The 26,305-nt window shown below is 35.7% G+C and overlaps 1 protein-coding gene across 1 annotated transcript in view; it reads right to left on the bottom strand.

Annotated features, from left to right (window-relative positions):
- Positions 1 to 1,966: 1,966 nt before the first annotated feature.
- Positions 1,967 to 26,305, bottom strand: part of PHIP (pleckstrin homology domain interacting protein) — a 105,827-nt gene continuing 81,488 nt past the window's right edge. Inside the window, exons 28-40 of the mRNA XM_066179652.1 lie at positions 23,884 to 23,995; positions 23,605 to 23,666; positions 21,910 to 22,065; positions 19,831 to 19,951; positions 17,964 to 18,089; positions 15,928 to 16,000; positions 15,485 to 15,535; positions 15,044 to 15,193; positions 13,429 to 13,581; positions 11,237 to 11,400; positions 10,484 to 10,761; positions 9,969 to 10,130; positions 1,967 to 8,191 (exon numbers count right to left, since the gene is read on the bottom strand). Of these exons, the coding sequence (XP_066035749.1) occupies positions 7,536 to 8,191; positions 9,969 to 10,130; positions 10,484 to 10,761; positions 11,237 to 11,400; positions 13,429 to 13,581; positions 15,044 to 15,193; positions 15,485 to 15,535; positions 15,928 to 16,000; positions 17,964 to 18,089; positions 19,831 to 19,951; positions 21,910 to 22,065; positions 23,605 to 23,666; positions 23,884 to 23,995 (2,264 nt within the window). The 3' untranslated portion in view covers positions 1,967 to 7,535. The remainder of the gene's footprint in view (positions 8,192 to 9,968; positions 10,131 to 10,483; positions 10,762 to 11,236; positions 11,401 to 13,428; positions 13,582 to 15,043; positions 15,194 to 15,484; positions 15,536 to 15,927; positions 16,001 to 17,963; positions 18,090 to 19,830; positions 19,952 to 21,909; positions 22,066 to 23,604; positions 23,667 to 23,883; positions 23,996 to 26,305) is intronic.

Raw genomic sequence — 26,305 nt, 5'->3', positions numbered from 1 at the left:
TGCCTCTCCTGCTCCAGCAGGAGGGTGACAGCAAAACACCTGCGGACTCCATCCTGGGATACTTTTGTAGAACACGGTGCTGAGGCGAGGCTGTGGCGTGGCTCCTGTGCGTGGTGCTGCAGGGACAGTGATCAGGGGCAGCACCAAGCCGGCATCCCAGTGGGACCATTCTCCCTGCCCTGGTGTACAGGAGCGTGGCCAAGTGGCAGCAAAGGCATCTGCACAGAACTGAGCTCTGCAGAGCGGCAGCACGACCCCTGCTCAGATGACCCAGCTCCCAGGGGCGTTTGTCTACTACTGTTATCTGTTCTTTTGGGCTGGGAAATGATAGCCATGGGAGCGCCCCCACCATACTGCCTTTGTTTCCTGACTACCATGTGGGCAGTGTGAGGGAATGATCACCCCTTTGTCTGGGGAAACCACACGGACGCGACCCACGGGGAGTGTACGCAACCTTTGTTCTTGTTCCTGGTGGTCCATACCTTTCTGTGGGTAAAACATCTCCTCTATTTGTATTGTACTGTGCGTATCTTATTCCATCATTTCCTGTTTCAGTGAGTTGTTATCTCTACCCAGTCTCTCATTTTTGACCCTCCTTCACTGGAAGGGGCAGGGGCTGGGCTGTGGCTTGTTTGGAGTTTAATTTCCTGTAGGTGCTAAAACCAAACATGCTCCAACAGCACAGTCAGATCCCAACATTTCACAGCATCTGTTAATCCTGAACAAAGTCTTGATTTCTATGCAAACTAAAAGAACCACAGTAGGTTTCAAAAAGATACCTGCCACAGAAATAGGAACTGGGATACAGTTGTATTTTAAGGATCCTGTACAGTTACACAGAAAAAGATTTTTTAGATCTTTTCAAAACAAAGAAAAAGTTATTAACTGCTTATGATTATTCTCAGTAGCAAAACTAAAACCCTGGACCTGGAGTAGCTTATGCTTGGATGAGCACACCACTATTACAATTGTGCTGTAATACTGGAAATGCACATTGACCAGAACTACCACCCCCAGGACCTAACAGCAGCACTGAAGGCAGTGTGTCATATTTTCAGTATTCTTGAATTATTTTCTCCAAGCAGAATGCATCAGTGAGCAAAACTCACACAACTGGGACAGAGATTTTTCCTCAATAGCTAAAACAAGTCTTGTTTTTGCCAGACTTCACATTTGAGTCTGGAAAGCCACAGGGAACTCAATTAATTCCACTGTGGCCATTCCACATTCCCGTCACCCAGAAGCACACATACCTGCATCTGTGAGGCAAGTGAGGGACTCTTCCATCACTTCCTTGTGTTTTCAAGTAAGGAATGTAAGGAGGAAAAGATCATCTGGTAAAACAAATAATATGAAATTAAACAGAATCCACATTTCTTTTTTTCTTGTATTAATTGAACAGCAGAACATCGATATGAACAAACCAACCCTGTGGTTTTGTAGGAACACATCCTGTGTTGACCTCCCCTCACATCACCCACTCAGGGCAGCTGGGCTGCAGAGCAGTACTCTACAGGCAGGGAGGCAGGGGATTCTCTCTGCTTAAGTGTTTTTAGCTTCTTCGAGAGCCGTTGGGAAGCAGAGATTTCCATAGATTGGACGTAGCTCTGGTACAAACAGTTGTCACCTGAACAGGGAAGGCTTCCTGGAGGATTAGAGGCGGGTGCCCTGGCGCACATGCGAAAGTGAGCCAAGAGGACTCAACGTGGTTTCTTCCGTGGCAGACACTGCTGCCTCCTGAACTGTGGGGTTTAGTGAAAACCCCTACCAAACATCAAATTCTGATCTCTATCAGAGAGTGCTCCAGTTCCAATTTTGTCTGTTCCCACTTACCCACTAAACCAGATACCGCTATTCGATATTCCACAAGGAATCAAAAGGAGCTGAATTTAGGGAGTTCTGAAAAACACACAATCACCCCATAGCACAGTAAATTACCTGATAGAAACAAACACTGTTGGACAGCTTAGAAAAACATGTTTTCTATTTATTTAAAAATAAGTTTGTAGTTACTACATTGCAGTGACAGTAATTCTTACACATACATTCTAGTTTGTATAAAAGGATTCAAAGTATTATGCATCAAAACTAACATAGAAAGTGTCCACATAACAGTAAAGAAATTTCCAATCCATATGTACAAAAAGAAAGGGCACTGTTATCCTGGTGAGATACTTCAGGTTATAACATGATAATCTAGATTTCTGGAAGGAAAAAAGCCTTGATAAAGCTAAAGAATTATAGTTTTCAAAACTGTTACTCATTACATACAACAGATTTGTGGTTTACATAATTCTGTACAAAAAAAGTGTAATTTTTAATCTGAAAATCTGTCAGTTTTAAAATTAACCTTTCTAGGTAATTTACTTGAAGTTGAGCTCCATTCTATACATATTGAAACATTATGACAGAATTTAATTCACACATGATCATTATCCAGTTGTCCACCACACTTCTGCAGTTTTAGTATGGTCCAAAAATGTAACTTCTGTATGGTCTCAATGCATTAGCAAACCAACCCGCGCAGTTAAAATCACAAAATAGTACATGTACATCACACAGTACATGATAGGTACTTCTATTTCTTTCTACTCCTAATTTGTGTGACCTCATTCTTTGTTCTGTCAGTGTAAGAATTCATAGTATAGTACTACTTTCCCTCCTTAAAATGTATTGTTTGCATTATTTGAAGTGAATTTCCTGATGTATTTATCTGCATTAAAAAGAATCCAAATGACTACTTGTCTCACTACGTACCTCCTAAAAGCTAAATTTAATCACCCTTATTTTATTGCAGCATGTAAGGTTTCTCTCTAGAGTGCCTTGAGGCTGTTAGAACCTTGGGAAAAGGGAGGGGGGTGGAGGGAGGGGTGGCAGGAGGAGGTGAGGGGGGAAGCAGCTAATCACCTTTTCTGCAATTTAAGATGCCTTTTAATCTGGTTCCTGGCATGTTTCCTCCTCTAACACACTGTAAAAATGACATGGCAAATTCCTGCATTAAAATCAGCAGAAACACAAGAGCACCTGGAGGTTAGCTCTGGTTTAAAAGCTACTTGCTGTTTTCCCCCAGACATCATAGAAAGTGAGCAAATTGTATTCATTATTCAAAAACAAGAAGCTACGTAAGTTGTCAATGCCAGATTTGTTATTTGAAACACATTGTCAAGCCTTGGCCAGTTTTATGAAATGTAATGCACTTTCCTCTGCATACAAACAAACATGCATATACAGTAATTTACAGCAGAAAACTAACAGCCCTTTTATCAGTTGAATATCTAGGTCCCCTTGGAAACCAATCTGTTACAAGAACTTCAGGGATAAAAGAAAAGATATATTCATTTTACATAGTTCATTTGTCTTCATTTAGGTCATAAACAGAAAATGAGCTTTTACTATTTCTAGGTGAGGATTCAAAACCCTCTACCTTCTCTATCACAGCACTGTAGCAGAGTTATAATTAAATGTTTTAAAACACTGTTAAAAAAAAGCAAAAAGCAGAACACCTTTGACAATCTTTGAAACCTACTATTTTAGAGTAAGGTAAGGACTCGGGATGCAATATAAATTTTGTGGTATGGCTATGTTTTGAGTGACCAGCATTGTTAAAATTACCTCAGCAAGATTCACATACTACAAATAAGATGTGAATGTTGATGAAAGTGAGCTTAAACACCTCTAACCTCCAATACAAATACAGGGTGAAAGGGTCTCATCCAGTTAAGCCTATTGCTTTTATAGAACCAGTCAATTACTTAACATGTGCCTAAATTCAAATTACACGCTAATGCATTTACTTGTAGTCCTCGATTGAACAAATGTAAGCAAAATATTTAAAAATGTGGTGTAAAAATTGTAACAAGCTTCAAGTTACTGAATGGACAGACAACTTTTTCTGTTGCATGTAGTCCTTTTCTTGGTAAGACAAAAGCCTCTGGCACAGAATTGGTACTTAAAATTATTTGTACAGCAATACAGTGAATAAGCTGTCTCTACACTACAATTTATTTTTTAATAGATATTAATATCTATACGTGCTGCATCAGGGTCCTTTATCAATTAATAGTTTTACAAATATTAAGCCATAGTAATATTTAACCAACTCAACCTTACAAGTCTATCAACAAACTGATCACAAGTACAAACCGGACACTGTACAAATAAACATCTGTCAATCTTAATCACAGCAGTCGAATCACTGGAGGAAGACATTTCTCTGTAAAGTTGTATCACTAGTCATTGCCCAGTGACAAAGAGCTCTAGTTCAGTATTGGCAATAATAATGAACACTACAGTGGTGAAATTTCAGTTCAGTTCCCAGAGAACACACTAACAGAAACAAAGTGGCTAAAGAGTTGTTAAGTATGTAGGCACAGGTACAATGATTCCTGTTAAACATTCAGAGCACACTTATGACAGAAGCAGAAGTATTTCCTCATTGGTAGTTAAAGAACACACTGTTATCGAGATACCACTCAGTAGCAAATACCAATTTTAACGTTTCCCAGTATAGCATAGAAATACCAGAACAGTATCCTCATATCCATGACAAATATAAAGGATTTTAATGAATAAAACTGAGTTAATTGCTGCCAGATCATTTGCATGTGTGTGACTATGAAGCTATGTTATTTACAATGCAAATGTAAAACAAGCACATGAGGTTTCGATACTCCATTTTCTGAACCAGTTGTTAGGTACTTCAGATGGCATTATAAAACATGCACATAACTATAGTTCCTAAATTATTTCAGAACACTGACCAATAGTTTATTGCTCACATTTAAAAAAAACCTAAGACTCTGTAATCAAAAGCTCTTTTTCTGTATTGGTACAGTATCTCTCAACCACCTCAAATAATAAATTTTTCCCCAACCAAAACACAGTCTGATGGTAACTAAAGTCTCATAAATAAAGTTTGAAACCTAGTGAAATTAAATTATAAAAAATATAACTTTTAAATAAATCTAGTATTATTTTCCAATAAATTTCTAGCATTGCTTCTGTAAAAAAATGGACCCAAATTATCCGCAGTTTATTTTTAAAGGAAAAATATTAATGTGTCTAATAAGAATCAAAAACTTACTGGCTAAAGTCACCAATATTACTGGGTGGGAAGCAGTACCCATGTTCTGCGGGTAAGGCCATGTATCCTCATAAAATTAAAATGTACAATCTTCTACCTACTGTTAAGGGAACTCAGATTATTTCAGTCTCCAAAACTTACACACAAGGTATTTTCAATATATAAATATATACATAAACATGCCATATAAAACATTATTACAAACGGAGTAAATACAGAAGATGAATTTTAGATATAATCTATTTTATATATTACAATGCAGATAACATCAGGAAATTACACATTTTCAAATGATTGCCTTCATCAGTGAGATTTGACAAAATTAACAAGTAGAATCAACCAGTTTTGAATTGTGAAGCTGTATTGCAATTGTACAAATGTACCTTGTTATCTTACCACATGTTTAGTGACTCCATTTTAATCAGATGATAAAGAAATACTTGTTAGAAAAAATAAATATGCCAACAAATCAAATACAAACTAATCCCTGGCCCCCAAATTCAAATCCACAACAATTCAAAGAGGATCTGGAAAACATCTCAGCCATTTTTTGTAGGAAAATGAACTACCTAAAACTAGGTATGGTGGATACTAATCTGCTATCCACAGTAGCATGTTTCTATTACTCTTGGTGGCAAATACCAATATTCTTTGTTCAAACTCTTAGGCTTTTTTTTTCTTTTTTTGTAAGAAAATAAAGAGTGAAGAATCAGGCCTCAAATACATATACAGAATCTGTGCAAATTTAAGATCTTAATTCTGCATGTCCTCCCTTCCAGACATTGCAGATGATGTGTAAAAACAAAAAAATGTATAACCAGAAAATTTTGGTTACATTTTTGTACCATACCAGATCTCAGTAAATACCACTACTTACGTATTTTTTTTCCTTGAAACTGGACAATACTTTTCTTTAAGTGATAGAAAATGGTATTAAGGTCTGTTTGTAAAGGTATAAAATAACTAAATGTACCATAAACAAATAAATAACTGCTTTTTTTTTCAGAGCAGTACATATAACAATACATTCCCCTAAGTCATATAGTTATCATTTACAATAGACAACTTAATTTTAGTAAGGATGCAAGAAATAATAGAATACAAGGCACAATCATTAAATGGAATTTTTCTTTAGGGTGTATATTGACATATGTCAGCGTGATATACCATAAAAAGTGCAGAAAAAACAATGTGCAATGAGACCACTGTATAAAACATGATTGCATAAAAAGTGATTTGGCCTTTTAACCCTAATAATTGAAAATAACCAATCTTCCCCTTAAAATTAAACTATAAAGTATGACATTTTAAAATTTTCAATTCTAGTGCTATCTAAAAAATCCTGAAAAAAATTTATACCTGGGTAATATTTTAGACATATGTGTTTATGTATATATTAATATATACACATACACTATTCTTTGTAGGTCATTTCAGCCTCTTAAGCATGTCTAAAGTTGTAGAAACAACAATCAATCTGGATCAGAAAGTAAACATCATCATTCCACACATGTCCTGTAATTTCCTTGAATCCTTTAACCAATTATACATTTAGACTAAAACATCTCTGTCAAAGGACCCCACCAGTGCATTATTTTCTACCAGAAGTACCAAAAAAGGATACATTTCAGAACAATGTTAATAACTTACTATTTAAAACAAGACACAGCTTTTATCACTGCAAATGGTATGCTGTACTGACACTCAAAAAGAAAAAAAGGTTTTCCACTGCACTGATTCTCAGTCTTTGGCACAATAAACAGAGATTTAGTGATTGATACAAGAATCAAGGTCTGAAAAATTAGACATTAGTCAAACTTTTTCCAATGTGGATATATATATTGCAATTACGTTTTTGCTATGTTTGGCAGAACTTGGATAAACAATGGCCTGTGCTAGGCTTCTTTTGCAGCTGAACGTTCCATCACAACTGAAATTAAACATTTTCAGATTAGCAAAGTTTGGTATTGTATTATTTAATAGAAATGCAAGTGAATTTACTGCCACTTTTTGCCAATGTCTGCCTTCCTAGGCGACTTGACTTTATGATCAAAGCGTACCTTGCTTGGTCAAAAATAGATTTCTGTTTTCAATTTGTGGCAATTAAAAGTTCTATTACCTTTTTTCAATTGTGTAGAGATATTACAGACTACTTGAGCAGAGTAGCTCTGAACTCTGTACGTCAGTCAGAAACCGCATCTATTATTCTCAACTGTGAACAAAATGACTGTTGAAATGTATAACCTATTTGGAGGGCAATAAATAGCAAAAGTTTAAAATATATATTTCTTTTAAAGAATGTTCTTTCAGTTTATCATTTTGCTAAATTTTTCTCCCCAAATCAGAACATACTCTTCTAAACCATAATAGCAGCAGGGAAGCAGAAGTCTGTTCTGCTCTTCCTTAACTGTACCTGCTTCATAGCATTCTGAAGTAAAACCCTTGGTAAAAATTACCAACCAATTAAATTAGCTTTTGCTTTCTCAGTCAACTTTCGGACTCTGCCTCTGCTTGAAGTTCCAAAAGTTAAGGAGGTGTCTTCGAACAATAGCTGCCTTTGCTCCTCCTCAGAGTCATCTTCATTGTAAAAGGCTGTCCTCCTACCCTGGTTTCTAGTTCTCATGTGAGGTTCAGAATCTTTAAGCTCTTCAGAACTCTCCTCCATAGGCTCATGTGTCTTTTTCCTCCTGCTTCTTGTTTGCATTTTAACATTTGCAGGAACTAAGAGGTCTGAGCCTGGCTGGCGGCTCTTTATCTTCCTTTTTGGCTTTCTACCCCCTCGGCCTTTTTTTTGTAGCAAGTCTTCCTTCACATTATTTTCAGAAAGAGAATTGCATGCCGTAGAAACAGAGGCTTCCTCTGGTATATCCCTTGTGGTCTGGATTGTATTCTGCTCTGCAACCTTTTGCTGTTCAACAATTTGTAGCTTTTTTGGTTTCCTGCCTCTTTTCTTGTGCACCACCACTTCACAGCTGCTGTTATTACTGTTATTAGTCTCCACCTTGGGTTTCCGTCCAGGACCTCTTTTAACTGGAGGTTTCAAAGGCTGTCCTCCATGTCCATTTACCTGAATGCTTCCTGATGCCAAAGCATTATTCTTGCAATCTGCTGTAAAGAAATGGCACAGAAATGTACTCATCACATAACAGATTTGCATTCACATTCATTTTCACACTGCCTTAATAAAACCCCTACTGAAATATCTGAACGGATTCACAGTGATTGCCAATCTGTCAAAATCTAAGAAACCCAAAACTGAGCTCAGAGAGTTTCATTCTAGTATGGAATGAGGACTAACTCCTAGTTAGATTTAGCACATGGTAGCTGCAAGGAAAAAAAAAAATCCCCAAGAAACAAAAAAAAAGCCAGGAAAAATGCGCGGGGGGGGGGGGGGGGAAGAAGGGAAAAAAGGCAACAGCTGAAGGGTTTTTCTCAGATGATACAACACCAGTGGACAAAACTCCTATTTTTTATCTGCAACAGCAAAAGGTTGCTCAAGAAGCATTACTGCAAAGATTGGGAATGCTTCATAGTAAGTCATCTCTGGAGAAATAAATATTTTCTTTCAACACAAGGTAGCCTCATCAAATTTGTAGATTTCTCACACTAACAGACAACAGAATGTACTTGGAGATTTTTACAGGGTATGAGTTTTCATTACGTGAGGGGGACTCAACTTCCTCAGAGGGGCATGTGACAGGACCTTTTAGGAAGATGTTCTGACACCACAGCCCTTGCCTAAAATATGGCCAAGAACAGGCTCATAGCCAGCATGATACTTCCTGCAGCCCTTTGATGAAACACCCATGCACAGCTTCTGCCGTGTTGGAATGCGCCCCATCATGCACTAACAGGCCTCCCCTGTCCTGTCAGTGGATGCAAGGAGACAGGACCATGTCAACAACATTCAGAAACCCCTGACCTGATCAAACATCCCAACCTAAAACAGATGCACATTTAGCCATGCAATATGGGAACAGCCAGGGTCTTTGTGGGAAAGCTTACAAGCAATGCACAGATGATTTAACTCATCAGACCACAAGCTACTTTTGCAGAAATATTGGATGAGTAAGAAAGAACTCCTTGGTGAGAGGACTACAAGGAGTAGGCAGATTAATTAGACAGGACCCAATTTGCAGACTACTGTGTCCCCGTTTTCAGAGAAAAGATATTTAATGGATCTACCTGCTTCAAGCATCTTCCTAACGGTTCAAAGCTCCTTCATAAACAGGAAAGCCTTTTGACTAGGAGATCTTATTTCAGCCTCCACAAAAGCTTTGAATTTTAAGGTATTCTGTCATCAAATGACCAAGCAAGCTCATTCAGGAGATTCCATGAACTAGGTCCGAACAGGCCATTCAAATATACTAAATAGAAGCAGTAAACACTGCATAGGTTTTTTTGCTGTGCCAAAAAATCAAAGAATGAATTTGCAGCTGGGGTCCTCTGATCCTTATGCTTGTTGCTGCACAGAATGTCATCACACTCAGTGTTACTGACCCAAATATAACCCACAGAAGTTTTATGTGATTAAACACACAGGATTTAAAGTGTGACCATGCAGAAGTCTGCTTTGGAATTTAGGAACTTTTAACAATACATTTGTAATAATTAAAATTAAGGTACAGATATGTTAACATCTCAAAATCATCTAGAAAACAGCTATCACACCATGGAAATGGTGTTACTAGTAGTTAAAACCACACTAATTCATCAAGAAGGAAACTAATGGTGACTGAGTTGTTCCATTAGATTTCTCTACTCTGCTAAATTGTAATGCATTCTACTTTCCCTACCCCCAAATTACCACAACTCAAGTATAACACTACAGTTACTATATCAATAACTCTGAGGGTGGGGAGGAAGTTCCAGAGAAATTTGGTACCTTGTGGACTAACAGTGGAAGATTTTACTTTGCGCTTGATTTGCTTCTCTTTCTCGGGATTTTCTCTCGTGGAGTTATTCCTAGTGTTATGACTGTAATCAGATGGGGTAGGGGTTGATACAATATTCTGGTTCTTGGAATGTTTGGTTGAATTCTCCAGTACTAGAAGGATAAATAGAAAAAAATTATCAAGTCAATTGGTTTATACAACATTCAATCTTGTTGGGCTAAAACAGAACTCATGTTATACTGCAAACAGTTTGGGTCAGTGATCCAAAAGGGCGAAAGCTTCCTAGATAAAACAACATAGCCTAACTTGTTCAATACTTGTTCAGTTTTCCTCTGAAGAGGTTCAAAGGCCCATCAGCTTGAAAGCACAACCAGTCTTAAATAAGAGAAATATATTAGATTTCCATAGAGCGAGTGTTATCTTTAAAAACATTCATGGCCTAATTTACAAAAAACAAAAACAAAAATAAAATTAAAAAAACCCAACCAAAAACACCCCAACTTGCCTGACTTTCCTGACCCTGCAGTAGTATTAGGCTTTGCAATTAAAGGCTTTATAGTTAAAGGCTTTGCTCCTGAAGAAGTAGATGGTTGCTCTGTGACAGCCACATCCGTTATCCCCCTATTGCTCCGAGTCCGCACGAGGGAGGAGGCCTCAGTGGCTTTTCCGTTCATCTGAGGCGGAGCATGTCTCAGTGCTGTCGACCGTGCAGGTGCAGAAGACGAAGTGGAAGAAGTTTCTGCCTTCAGCTGAGGTTTTATTAATCTCCTCTTCCTTTCAGGGCTGCAAAAGGAGTAACAATTTGTATCCTGGATGACCACCTTGTCATTTTACAGGAATAAATTAAATTAAATGCTAGTGTCTGAGATTGTGGGAGTAAAACAATCACCTCTGCATGAAGTATGTTAAAAATATGGCATTTGCTGTGGAAATTCATGTAAGTTGTGAGCTTCTGGAAAGTGATTCTTTACAATAAATACTGTAGTTATATGACAAAGCATGATGCCATCACTATCCTAACAATGCTGTTTTACTGTACACATTTAGCAGTTATTTGAATTTTAAGCACTTACACTAGGATAGCTCTAAGTAAAGTTTAAAACTCTTCCACATCATAGGGACTTGCATGTCAAAGCTACCATTCTGCAATATAGGGAATAGTAAAGGAAGTATTAAGAAAAAAACACGCTGAGTTTAATTGTTTAGGTATGTCAAAATTTCACAGCATTTCATGAATACTGTAAAGGAATTAATGTACCTGGATGCAACACTACTGGAAACTGAGCTGCTTCTGCTTCTTTTTTTCCTTCGTTTCTTTATTGTATTTCTTTTATGAAAGCGTAGGGCAGATTTATAATCTGATAAAATAGAACTTATGTGTTCTTCAAAAAAAGCAGAAAGGCGCAAGCTCATGCTGTAGATCTAAAAAAGAAAAGCCAGTAAACAAGTTTTATACTTCTCCAAAGCATCCTTTTACTTATTTTTAAGCTGAACAGTAGCTGGAAAAGTAAAAAGTGATTAATACAGAAATGTTTTAGGGAAATTTACAATCTGCCTCAACAAATATATGCTAACCCATGTGTAGGTTTGCTTTAACTATTTTCATGGTTTTGAAAAGTGTATCACACTGAAGATGAAAAATTGGAAAAGCCAGTTTTTCAATTGCCTTTCTAGAATGTATCCTTTTCTAGTTCCAACAGAAATCACAAAGATAGATCCTTAATGTAATTTTACTGTACCTAGGGTCAAGAAATCTTATTTTCTGCTCTATTAAGTTGCATTCTTATATCCTATATTTGAACATCAGTCTATTCCTTTCATTGATGAATTGATACTACAAGTAAGTTGGCTGCAACAGGTACAATAAATGTATTGGAATTATGTAGGTGCACTTTTCTTCCACATCTCTAGACTTGGATGATTTACAGAGACTCCCAAATTCAGTTTAGATCACAAGTAATTATTTGAGCACAGTTGCTATTAATTCTGGAAACAGAAAAAACACCAAAGTGACCTATCTAGGTACTTTGAGGAGACACAGCACCTTCTACGAAACACAAAGACAATATTGAACCAGTTCCTACTTAATGATACATCAAACCATCTGAGCGCCATACTCAATAGGTTTGACAGATTCTGCACGTGTTTCTGGAGATGGCCTGCAAAGGAATGTGTGTCTGATATGCCAAGCTTAAAAAAAAGCTGCTGACTAGGTTTACTCTTCAAGAAAAACATCAGTGACATCAGTTTACTGTTCAAATAAGCATCAGTGACAAAGTAAGATGCTAAAAATATAAGTGCATGACAGTAAAAACATCACATTCAATTAACTACATGTTGCATGCACTGAAAGCACATAGATTCTAGAATATTAAAACTCTTGGCATAAGAACTTCCTACTTCTGAGCAAAACAAAAAGACAAATGTATTATTATACCGTTGTGTTTGGAAGAAACATGAAAGAAATGAAAATGTCAAAAGAATCTATGAAACCACACAAAGCTAATGTCCGGTATGATGAGGTCAAGGAGAGGAAAAAAAAAACCACATAAGAATCCAGACGTGCCCCAAAAGCCCTGCCATTTGCTGCTACTGAAAGAGTGATTCTTTTATGGGGTATGGCAGCCTCCACAGTGAATGGGCCTGTCTGCTACTGACTGGAGAGTAATCACTGATCCTGCTAGTCACCTACAAAGAAATTTGTGCCCAAGTCTTAAAACAATGACGTCCTAATGATTAACCTGCTATTTAGAACATCCAAACATAAAAGCTGTTAATAATTCTGGTCTTAAAAACTAACACATATTAGAAGAAGAAAAGTTACACAGAAGCCTTGAACTCACATAAATATGCATCTGTAATTTAACTGCTATCATACACTGCACCTACTACTCGCAGGACATCTCAGTATGAGTAATTTTGTAAGCTGACACTTTATGTAAACTGTCCTGTTTCCCAGAAATCTTAAAAGCTTCATTACAATCCTACTGCATAGTGGTGAACAGCACATAATTTCAACATCCTCTGCTGTCTATATCTGGATATTTCAGTTTGGGGCAACTTTCAAAGTGGAGGGCCTCCCTGTGTGTTTGTTTTGAAAATCTGTTTTTTTCCCCAAAAATATCAGTTTAATTTCACAACTACTCATAATCCTGCTTCTACAGAACTTTCTTCCATGTGGTTTTCCCTTTAGAGCCACTTTCTAGTATGCACTTTCGAAACACATGCAGAACATCAGAACTTTTGGCATTTAAAGAGCACACATTCCTTTCCCTTCATATACAAAGCTGTTATAGTTTCTCAGAAATATTTACATTTTAAGATCAGAAATAATTAAACTTCTTTTCTAAAAGCAATCAAATTACACTGTCTCTCTGCTTTTTCAGTCCTATATTTTTCAGATATAAGTGTTCTTTCAAACAACAACAATGTAAACCAATAAAATCTTACCCTTGATCTTTTACTTGGTGTATAAGCCTTGGAATTGCTGAAAATAAGTCTCACATCTTTACATAACTCCATTGGTGACTCATAGTTGCCAGCTTCCAGTGTTTCTCTAACAGTAGCAAAGTCCATAGGAGTGTCAATAATATCTCTATAATCCTGTTTAGAAATAGCAAAGAAACTTATCGCAATTTTCCTCCAAGCCTTAATGTATCATTTTCATTAGGATGAGTTTAATAAACCTGTTTAACCAAAATGTCCACTTTAAATAGGTATAGAAGATATTTTGCCCCTTTCCACTAATATACAACATACCTCCCTTGCAGACATACTCAGCACGGTCAAGGTTGGAAGTTAACTGATAGACGACTTAATTCATTTTATAAACTGATTTACTGAAAGGCAGGGCTCAGAATTTTGTGTCCTAAGGGCTGCATTACTGACACACTGACATGAAGATAACAGTGATATGGAAGTGTGACTACAAGCCTTCTGGGTGGCTTAGCAGCTCAAACTTAGGACTAAGTCTAATATGGTACTTACATAATAGCTTAAAAATATGAAGTTTGAATACTTGAACCTGATCAGAGGCTTATCACATCCTTTCTGAAACCTGAGCAGTTTCCCAAATGGAGACCTGACAATTTACAAATGTAATGAAGTATTAAAAACTCCACAGGCTTCGGTAGAACCCAATTCAAGCCAATGACAGAACATTTTTTTCCAGGCTATGGAAGAAACAGAGACATGTCCATACAAGAAAATGCTTAAATACCAAATTTAACCAGAAAGTTTAAGTTAATCCATCAGAGCAAACAGAACCTGCAAGAGTGCCTCTGCATGTTAAACAGGCTTGTGACACCAGGGAGCAGTGTGTTTCATGCCTAAGCCTAGTAGAGTGCTCTCTATCAGCTCATTTGAGGATTTCAAACACATAGGGCCACTTGTAGTTGATCACAGCACAAAGTTTAGGTTATCTCAAAAATAATGGTATCCAGTGGCTGCAGAAGTGTCAAGACATATTGAATAGTGACTTCTGAAAGAGAAGCATTTCTTTTCTCTAACTGAGACAGTTAATTTCGCCCAAGTTAATCACCCCGGAGTGATATTTTATAGAAGTTAAGATATGCTAGAAGGAAAGCAAGCAAAATCTTTGCTTTATTACTTGAAGTTTTCATATAATCTTACTTTTAGTTTTTATACTCTGAAATGAAACCAGTGATCCCTAACACCACATCACATGCGACAACCAAACATATGAGTTTCACATATATGACCATTTTTCAGTCAGAAAAGGAAATACATCTTAATTGCAAAGGCTGTAATTTATTTTAAAAGCTGTAATTTACTTAACAACATAAGCATCCCTGAATATAAAATATTTTCCAACAAAAGTATCTAAAGGAGCAAAGAAGTATTATTTATTTTTAAATTAGTTGAAAAAACCAGTAAACATTATTAAATAAGTGATGATGAAGTGCTGAAAAAAAATTCTGTCACTACAGCTGCCTGAAGTTTCAATTCAAAGAACTAAAAAAATGATCAAAGTAAAAAAAATCCCAAACCAACCCACCACTTAACAACTGGATTATAACCAGTCCTCTTGTTCAAAAATACTCACTGGGTACTCAAGAAGATCCACTGGTTGTCGAAACGGTTCAGAGTCTTCACACTGAAAAATGAGATTCAGCAGCTCCTGGCATTGCTTCTTCCATGACTGAATGTCATATGACTGAGCTCTGTTACGTAGCCGCCGCTTCGGCTGATGATCCTGAAATAACAATATTGCCTGGTATATATTAAATAAACCAGCTGCTTTTACAAAATCTAATGGAAAATTTACCCCACAGGATAGAAATGGATTCACAACATGCAGCAACACAGACAGAAATACTTTTACATTGAACAGCTCAGTAAAACAACACATCACTAAGTTCAAAATTTTCAAAAAGGTGACATTACACAATACTAGAAATATTTCGGTTTTACATTCCATTATTTACAAATACATTTTAGCAATTGTACCATTAAAAATATAAATTAAAAATTTTAAAACATTTACCTTTCTTTTTCGAGTGGAAGTCCCTGGCACATTTGTATCTTTCTCTTCTTCCTTTGAGCAAGATGAGTCACATAAAAAGGTTAAAAAATAGAAGCATATATGAGTAGGCAAGTTCTTTTATACTTTAAACTTATAATTTTAGTCTTTATAGTCATACTCCTGTCCCTCTGAGAAGCTTTTCATGTGACTGTCAATTTTGAAAACCTCTCAGAAGTCTAAGCAGCATCCTCCAGCAAACTATTAAAGCTCTCTGCACTAAAGAAAGAGAGGAGGCTGGATTTTCACCCAGTTTCCCAGCTGACAAGAAGAAACATTGTACTGACAGAAAAGTACATTCCACTTCTCAGCAGTGACTGAAACCAGTACTTTGGTCTTCCACAGGACAGACAATGGTCTTGTTTCTCCAGTGTGTCAGTGCCAATGCCCAAGACACAACCACTTACCTCATCAGAGTCAGACAGCACTTTCTTCTTCATTGCATTGTATAATGGAATTATGTCATAGCAGCTTTGGTCCCTGTAAAAAGAAACACAAGCTAACATTTATTTTGCATCATCATCTGTGGAATCAACTGTAATTTGCCTAGGAAAAGGAAAATATTTATGAAGCCATTCCCAAATGAAATGGGAATGTGCTTAGTGCTATATGAATACTAAAAGAACTGAAGTAATAAGTCAAGCTAACCATCTGCTCAAAAAGTTGTAAAATATAGATCACTTAACAGTGTGAATGTTTTAAAACTAAAATTTGTAATCCTTTACCATGCATTTGTCAGCATCAGAAAGATCTAATCCTATACTATATTAAAGATTTGAGGCCCATCTAGCTTTGTAAGGAGCATTACAGTAAATTTGTTGTACAAAAGTGCAATTTAATAATTTAATTTAGCACCCAGAATGTATGACATTTGAAATGCAAGTGTGTAAGGACTAACGTTGTTATTGCATAAACCTGCATAATCAAATCAGCAAAACACACTGATTTTCAATTCTTGATTAACACAGAAAACTCCTCTACAAAGGAAAGCTCAAAGGTGTTCTACTATGTAGTAATACAAACCACTGGGAAGAAAAGTGTTTTGTAACGCTTCTACCACTTGTAACTGTAAGCACTCAGCAACTCCACACCAGAATCAGAATCCTTAATACAGGCTACTGCCATTACCACTAGAACAGCTGTGAGAGAAGGTGAAAAAAGATAAACTAACTGCAAACAGCCATCCCCCACTTGCAGCTCTTTAAGATACTCAGGTAACTTAAGAAACTAATATGTAGGTTCTCAGAGGCATCTAGATATTTCATTCTCGTTAGAACCATGGCATGGGCTTTACTTTCCATTGTCTAGGCCTTCTACCTTACAGGTACAACCATAAAAATAAAGTCTGGGCTTTACGTGAATTGCTAGTTCACTTAAATTACTGTATTATAGACTCAAGCTATAGGCCATTATTAAATAAGAATATCCAAGAATATCGACTAATTTAGCTAAGCCAATTAGAAACATACACTTTGAAAAACACTGAGCTGCTTAATTAATCAGAAAGAAAAAAACCATGAAGGACAAAGATGTTTAAGAATAAAATTAGTAACAGAAAAGCCCTTTAGATATTTATCTGTTCCTAATGGTGTATATTCCACTAAAAATTTAACATCTAAAGCAGTTTAGTGTTTTACACCATCCAGTAAACATCAGAAATCACAAGCGCTGAAGAAATTGAAGATTTATTTATGGAGTCAAAGTCCTAGATTTCCAAATACTAAACAGACTTCTCATGTTTTTTAAGAACACACAAAATAAAAAATAACTAGACTCAATTTAATACTGACAAACTAAATCACTAAAAATGGCACAACTTTTGTTAAACTAATAGAGTGTCTTGTTGTATCTACAAGGTGCAAACAGCAGTGCCCACTGTGTACAAGCAAACCAAAGCAGTGGGCAAAGTATGTCCTTACAAACTTCAGGTCTGTAGATGTGTGAACTGAAAAATCTTAAATATTTGTTATTGCGTTTTTCTATAGATAATAACAGAATGTTTGCAAGACAGCTACAACTTCAGTTGACTACTTTAATTTTTACTTTGCATACATATAAAACATCATTTTCAAACCTATTATAAAATATAATCTAGATTTTAGAGTTATGTTAACATAGCCAGTATCCAAATTCAAAACTACAACTCCTAACTTACCAATTAATATATCTGTAACTCCATGAAGATACTCAAACCCATTTTTATCATTTAGGAGAAAGCCTCTCAAAATAAAACGCCATGCCAATCTATGATACTCGATGCATCACAGAACTTGTTTTGCAAACTTTTGAAGTTTTGTCAACATAAGCTCTATTCTTTTCTACCCCAAAAGCAAACAACAGGTTTATTTAAAGTGCACAACTATCTTACTTTTAAATTCAGGTCTCAAAAGGCCCTTACCTTGGTAAGTGATACGAATAACAACAAACCTACTAAGCAACTCACTTTATGAAGTGTAGCAGAAGATCTGTGACAAATTTGGCAGATTTGACAATAGGACTTCCAGGTTCGTTAAATGTGCGAGTGTTGTGCTCGATGTACCGGACTTCCCACATTAACGAAGAAAGGCGTCTGTATGGAAACAGTTGGAGGAAAAGAAAAGGAAAAAGAAATAAGGACAATTTCTAGCAATGTATATGAACAGAGGAAGAAAACATTATCATCCTTCTCATTCACTGTTGTTTTCCATTAGTTTTCCATTACATCAGAAAACGTGCACATCGGATATGCTGGCCTAAGCAACCAGCAGCAGGCAGCTTCCTCTGGCTTTCCATTCTCATGTTATATTCTGTGGTAATCTATACAAGTAGCTTTAGGAACCTACATATGACACCCCTCAGGAAAACTCAGCTTTGACACTTCAGCTTTTATTATTCCTTCATCATACATATATAACCCATCCTATATTGCCTTTGAACTCAGTTGAGGATTAACAAAATAGTAATAAAAATGTTTTAGAGTACACCTTTTTCTGACAGATAGACAGCAGTCAGATTTCCCCAGATTTATTAACCTAACTATAGAATAGTCACATTATAAAAAATCATGCACAAAAGTAGAATAACTGAAAAAAATAGAATCAAATCTAAAAATGATAAAATGAAAAGATAGTAAAGACTCTGACAGCATAAAAGTTAGTTTTAAGGTAAGCCTCATGAAAAACTACCAAAAATCAAATGTGATCTGAACAATCCATTAAATGATTTAAAAGAAAAAGAAAAAAAGGAAAAAAAAAGGCCAAAAAACCCCACTGAAAAGCACACACAGTGCAGTTGCTTATTACCTAACTAGGCCTTGGCAATATTACAAACTAAAAAGCCCAATTTATTGAAGTTGTGTTGATTACCAAAAATAACTGCTTACTCTTTTGACAAGAGAAAAAAAACCCAGCAGAAAATTCTCCCCATCTGATAGCAAAGCAGCAGATTACAGAAGAGAAAGCTGAATTACCTCATATTAGACAATAAACATGGAGTTCAATATTGCAATAGAATCATAAAAAAACAGAGGTGCTTTTCTCAAAATGAAAAAGCAAATTTAGTTTAGAATTCAATCTTCATTTAGCATGTATGAAGCACTAAAAATTAACTTTGAAATTTGGACCAAAACAAAATTCTATCCATACTTATTCAAAAGAAACTAAAGTGACACTGATTTTAAAATGAGAAATAGAACAAGAACTCAAGAAAACTGAAGTAATTTAAAGAACTATACTCCTGTAGAGATATTATTAAAAAAAAAAACAAAAACAAAAACCACAACAAACCCACAGCAACTGCAATCACAGTTTACGAAAATATCAAAACAGTATCAAAAAGCATAAAATTATTTTTGTTTCTGTACAACAACTCAGACATTCAACATCAATAATTTGAGAAGTCAGATTCTGTGTAGCTGCTTAAGTGGTGCAAGAATATTTTTTAAAGCATATTAGGACAAGAACCACTTGAGATATTTTTAAGGTTTCTCTTATTAAAATTATTTTTTAAATGCTTAAAAAAAATTATTAAGTGGAAACTTAATCCTTTGGACCAAAAGTCACTTTACTAACCCTGCAATTTGAATCTCACATGGAACAAGTCATTTGCATAAGCAGGAATTTGAATGCCACGTAGTTCTAATATACATTTTGGAGACATTAAATCCTTTTTTGAGTTTTAGAAAATGGAAACCTGGATCAAGGATAGAAGATGAAAGAAAGTAAAAGCCCACACTTGTGCCCACCTCCTAGTTTGGTATGACAAGACAAAGAGCTACCAAAAATACAGCTGCTGGTAGATGGATCACAGCAGAACTGAGACTTGGGTCTAACCTGTAAAATCTGCTTTCCAGTCTTTGCTTAATGGTACTGAGGTCTGTGGGATATGCCACGACAGTGCAATACATTGGGTAAGCTTGAAGATCCACTGGTGCCACAAACGCAGAAGCAATATCTAGAAAAAAAAATAAAATATATAAACCACAAAACCCCCAGTGTTATGTACCACAAAGTTCCATCACAGTTTCAAGATTCACCTCCCATGCAACATAAGCTATTCCTTCATGTTTGAAATGCACAGCAGTTTCCCAAAATAACAGTAACTACTCTAGATATTCCAAATGATTTCTGATATTCTATTTACAGTGCTTGCTGAGGTGTGTGTTGCACAGCCCATTGCTGCAGTGACTGGGTTCCCATTCTGTCATACCTGAAGCACCACACTTCCCAAAGGCACAGCAAGTGCACATTTGAAATATACACATTTGAAAAGTGCAAAAATTATACACAGATGAAGGCATGCCATTCAGTATTGTTATTTACAGCACAGGCTCATTTCATTTCACTTTATATTGCCTCTCTCATATCTTCAAACAAAGCAACACATTAAATTCCTCCCATAAAAGTAACAGTGCTATTTCAGCCTCTGTAAGATTTGCGTAAAATCCACGCTTAAAGTAAAACAGAAACACTCTCTCCCGTCCCTACCTAAAAGCAAAGATGCCTTCCAAAACCAATCCAATATAGTGCTAGACAATTGCTGAGCAACATAAGTCTGTGCACCTAAACAACCTTGCTTTTTCCCTCCTGTACTTATCATCGTGAGGGCTTAGACACACCATTCTAACATCTTACATCTCAAGGAAAAATACCACAATACAAAACCAAAAAATCACCTTCAGAAGTCTCAAAAGTCTTTAAAAACAGAAAATATGGTGCTGCTAAAAAGACTGCTCTTTGTCTAAAAGCTGTTTACTTACTCTTTTGAACGTTCTGGCAACTGCTACTGTGTACCAATATGCACCATACCTGCTATAGCCAAATCCCAAACTAAGTGGTCTGCCATACACCATAATGCAAAATCTAAAACCATTACTCTTAGATAGCCCAGAAAAAACAGCTCAGATTTCATTTCCTCACTTTTTAACATAAATCTCTAATTTAGTAGTTCTACTACACTGTACAGATAACTCCTTTGTTTAGGGAGCAAAGGGAGGCTTCTTATGCAGTATGTCATCAAAGAAACCATATGGGATATACAGGTAATCAGAATTATTTCAAGGGTTAAGAGGTTTTTGACTTTTTTGAAACATAAATCTTACCTTGGATTAAGTGCTTGAAAAATCAGCTAAACAAAGTACCTGTAACTTTTATATTTAATGCATGACCACTGTTCGCCCAAAACCTAAGACTGCCGATTGAACATCTTTTGATCCCCATAAAGACAGACACAAGACTTGTAATTCAGCCTGTATTTACTGACAGATCTCCATCCAGACATCCATCTTTGACCAGGTAAATTCTGCAGTGATGTGTTAAGCATTTTAACAATTACTTTTTCAGAAGCTGCCTGTAAAGAATAATTGTTCCTAATAGCAAGTAGCTTTCCTAAGGTAAATCAATTACTTTTCCCTCAACATTTTGCCTAATTAAGGAGATGTGGGGAAGAAATCAAGAATTAGGAAAGGCTAATACAGAGAAAATCCACACATAGATATTCATTATCTAAGTAAATCTATGCTTTTTTTTCTTCCCCCCATCTGTCCATAATTTAGTTAATATTCACTTAATCATAAAGGTTTTAATTTTAACCCCAACATGAGATTCTGGTAGCTTAAGTTAAAAATTCAAGTACTGGCTTTTAACATACAAAACCCTAACACCTATCCCCTAGCATATGTTAAATTATTTACCAAAAACAGTTACCTTGGAAAACAGGAAAAAATTTAGGTTTCATAAGTACTGACTATAAAAATAAACTCTAAAAATGTTTAATGATAAAGTTTTGTTCCAGTTAATCAGGAGGTTAAATGTATATTTTATCGCATTCATTTTGGTAATTTCAGAAGTGCACAGGATCATAAGTCTGAAAAACATAAACCAAAACCATTTCCCATATTATTCAGAATTTACCTAGAGTCATAAGTTGGTTTATCCCTGCAATAATTCTGTCACACTCCTCATCTCGGGTCCTGGAGCCCCACTCTCCATCCAAAGGTTTGTAGAGCAGTGTTCTACGTTCATCGTCAGTTAAAGGAACACTAGTTCCCAGTTCTTCTGGAAATACAGCTGGAATGGAATATGAAAATTAAATAAAACATAAATGTTTGTATCTTGTGTAATACATATACGTGTAAATCAAAGATACCATGAAATCATTTTTACAAATGCATAACTCTTCATTTGCTCAAAGACATTCTGGATGTATCCAGTATCCTTTCTGTATGTTATTCTGTGTTACATTTAAATCCTTACAATGCAGTTTAGTGTAGAGGTCCTTCCTGAAGATTTATCCTCTTCCAAATAGCTAATTGTAAAATTTATTTTAGAACCAGCTAAGACACTCATTTATCACAGTTAAAATTTGTGTTTTGGAGTTAGTCTGTGTTTAAAAGCCAATATTCTTGGTAATAAGTTATTTTGGTAAGGAATGGCAGATGATTTCCAGATGGAGTTTAAGATAACTTTGACAGTGCTGCTGAAACATTGCCCAGGTAGTGGTTCTACATTACCAGAGTTTTGAGTTCAAATGCTAAAACCACAGCTCCTGAGTACACAATAGTGTTATCACCTTAGCACCTTTAAGAACCTACCAATTTTGACAATTTATAGTGTAACAGCAGATTTTTAAAGTATGATGTTAAGCAGTCCTCTTGAACATTTTTAAGAAGGTATAACAAATGTTGATATTTGTGAACAGAGAAAAAAATCAGGTTCTGGTTTAGCTATCTTAATCAGTACCTATTCTTTATCTGAAAATGGTTTCTCCTTTCTTAAGACAACAGTAATTGGCCCCTACTAAAAGGTAAATGGGGTGGTCTATTTTAATTATTTATTTAGTCGTGTTATCACTCTAACACCTGTATTTTACTTATGACAAAGAGGTACTTATTAAAAGAAGGATTGAACCAAAATAAAAAGTTGAAATGAACACAATTACTACTTAAAATAATAATGAATTATTTATGGTTCCTTTTGAGAGACAACATTATCAAATGTTTCATGGAAAACACAAGGAAAAAATGCTGATTCTACTCTGCTTTTAACAAGAGTTCTATGAAGTCATAGAAAAACCCAACCAACCAAAAAACTATGGAAAGAAGATACTACATTCTTGTCCGTGAATATGAGAACAGTGCCCATGCTATGCTGTCCACTCTGCAGCATGTGCTGGGCCAGCAGGGGAGAAAAAACTTTTATTACCAAACTCTCTCACAGGCACAGGCTGCTTCTGCAATGCACTGACTGTCTGCAGGAATGCTGACATATCTTAGAGCAGCCAGTTTCCTCAAGCTGACCTAAGGCATGGGTTTATCCTCCTTAATGTACAAAGAGCTGAGTTTAATTGTACATTATCTATAGCATTTTTGTATTATTTCTATTTTCAACATCACGCAGTTTATCTAGCATGGCTGTTTTTTCAGTTCCTTTATCTTGATTCACTTTTAATTTAGTAATTGATTTAAAGATATTTTTTAAATGCAACTGGTTTGTGGGCCTTCCTCCCACTCCCCCAAAACACAGGATTGCTTATGTAAAACCATATAACATTCTTTTTCTTCTTAAAAATACACTTGTAAAGGAAATTATATTATTCAGGTAACATACCATTACTTGGTATCAGCTCCATGTCCCAAGGGCTCATCTTCTCAGTATCACCATTGTCCCAGCTTAAAAATAACCACACTTAAATTATCTACTAATATTGCTTCAACAATGTAGTTATTTAATGTTTGCAACACAACTTTAATTTATACACTACAGAATATTATAATAAGCTGGTACAGCGAGATTCATGACTGGATTTAATGGAAGGAAGTTTCTCAGTCAGTACTTCAAATGAAGTAACTAATTAACAAAAAAAAGATTGAAGATAAATTTACTAACCAGACGTTGTAGCACTGAAATAAGCTATCAGGATAATCAGGCTGAAGAGGTTCCTGGCTTTCAATTGTTCCAAACCACCAAGCATCATCTATCACTGACCTGAAACGATCACCTAGGAAAGAACACAAAATAATTTCATCAATATAAGGCATTACCCTCCCAGAAAAGTGGGTTTAGATATTTCTGGCTTGATCTTGAATACGAAAATACTTTTGAATATTTACAGCCTCAGGAGGCAAGCATGAGTCAATGCTCAGTTAAAAACCAACAAAACTATTAAATTCTTTTTGAAGATTATTTTTTAACCAAAATGAGAGTTAATATGGCATTTTAGAAAAATAACAATTTGCAAATCTACCTACATATTCTTTACTTATGAATTTATTTCTTAATTTCATATAAAAGGTAAGACATATCAGTGCTTTAAGATTCAAATCTACTCGCATTAAATACGACATGCTACCTCTTAAAATAACTAAGCACTATGACACTTCTGTATAGGGAATATTTTACAAGCCGCTGAGCTCGTCCTCCTTAGTTTCTGAAGTGCTTTTTCAGCAATGCAAATGTAACTCAAGAGGTTCATTCTCTTTATTTTGCAGGCAATCTGACTGATAATAGAATAAAATTTATTAAAGCTAGCTCAAAAGGTTAGTAAAGTAATTTACTATGACTTGCAATGGCTTCACTACCACAAAGCATTTAAGCAGTTCAGAAAAAAGGTCAGAAGCATTATTTAAAAAAAAAAAACTACACATGAGAATGCATGTTTAACACACTATCGTAAATGCTAACATTTTCTACAACACATGCCACAAAATTAGGAAAAAATTTTAGCATAATATTCTGTTCAATACAAGAAAAAAATGTATTTTAAGCCTGAGATTCCAAGAACTACATATTTTTATGTTCATGCAATTTGAATATACACACACTCTCAACTGCTGCAGTATTTGTTCCATTTCAATACATCCACCCCTCTGCCCAAATGCTTGTTGAAATTGTCTGAAATAATAGGAGGCAAAAATATTCTAAAAAATGGTCTGCTTTCTTTACTGCATTTTTTTTAAATTTTAACGGATCACAAGTAATTCAGGACAATTATAAAGCTTCTATTAATAGTCCTAATTGTGCTGAATAGAACCAAGTAAAGAGAAAAATATCTGAAATGCAAGATCAAAAATGTAAATAAGGACTGATGCTTTATTTGAAAAGAATAATTTGTTTTCTGAAGAGCTATAAAATTACAGTTTTCCAATATCGCCTTCCCTGGTGATCAGTTTTACAAAGAAACATGCATAGGTACAACCAGGAGTGACTTCACTGAACTGAACATTAGGCAGATCAAATCCACTTAAAGGGGCATATACTGGCAGCTGCTTCCAAGTTCTCAAGAGCCACAGCATTCCTACAAATAGGACGCTAAAGCAGAAAATAACATGAGTGAAACAACCATCTCCTGAATCACTACTTTCCCCTTGGTCCTCTATGCTACCTCATCTATGCAGAGAGCAGTCCAAAATCTCTCAGAAGAAGGCAGCTCTAGTGCAATTTTCCAGAACTGAGTATTCCTGCATAATGCTTGCTTGAAGATAACAAAAAATGTCTGTGGAACTCACAGTGGCTGCTACGTAAGAGACAGGTATGCACACCTGTCTGAGACATGCAGCTGAAGTTGCAGGAATACTACTGGAATAGCTTTTAGTCCAAGAATTTAACTTGAAGCTAAACTATACTAAGATAAAGATATGCAATAAATAGAATCTGAATGCAAATAAGAACCTGTAATTTCAAATTTTATGTTTGTTCCTTCTAAAAAGATTCATATGTTAACATAAATTTAATATTAAAAATACAATAGATAAGCAAATATTCTTCCCTAAAACAAGCAAAGTCCAAACAACAACAAAAATTCACATTATTTGCATTGGAAGATTGATAGAAGGTCGTGGTACTTCCAAAACTTTTTGTGTAGCTTCAATTTTTTCCAGACTGCAAGTTTCTTGAAATACAGTACCAGGTCAGGAAGCCTGGCTAGGCTGTTCACAAACAAACTACGGCAATCATTCTGCTGCTGCTGCCATGATTATGTGCAAAAACATGGCATGGCAGAGGAGGACAAGACCACAGATCCATAACCACAAGAAAAGAGCAAAGCTTAGTGACCTATTAGTAAATCTCCATCAACCTTATTACTTATAAGATCTTTAAACTGAAATGATCTTTGAAGAAGAAAACAAGGTTTACATTACTTATTGGATCAGAAGTCTAAGGTTTTTACCAAATCATGTAATTTATACATCTCCTGCTAAGGCACACAACCTAAGGGTATCAAAGGACAGGAGATTAATTCATTCCATTGCTGAAAGGTGATCTTTGTCATCATATGGAAAAGATGATTAGGAAATAGATCTGACTGGAG

This window comes from Chamaea fasciata, unplaced genomic scaffold (assembly GCF_029207755.1).
Source record: "Chamaea fasciata isolate MVZ Bird 193981 ecotype frontalis unplaced genomic scaffold, bChaFas1.0.hap1 SCAF_3, whole genome shotgun sequence".
Taxonomy (NCBI): Eukaryota; Metazoa; Chordata; class Aves; order Passeriformes; family Sylviidae; genus Chamaea; species Chamaea fasciata.
The sequence above is the reverse complement of the archived record's forward strand: the minus strand, read 5'-3'. Positions and strand labels throughout refer to the sequence as shown.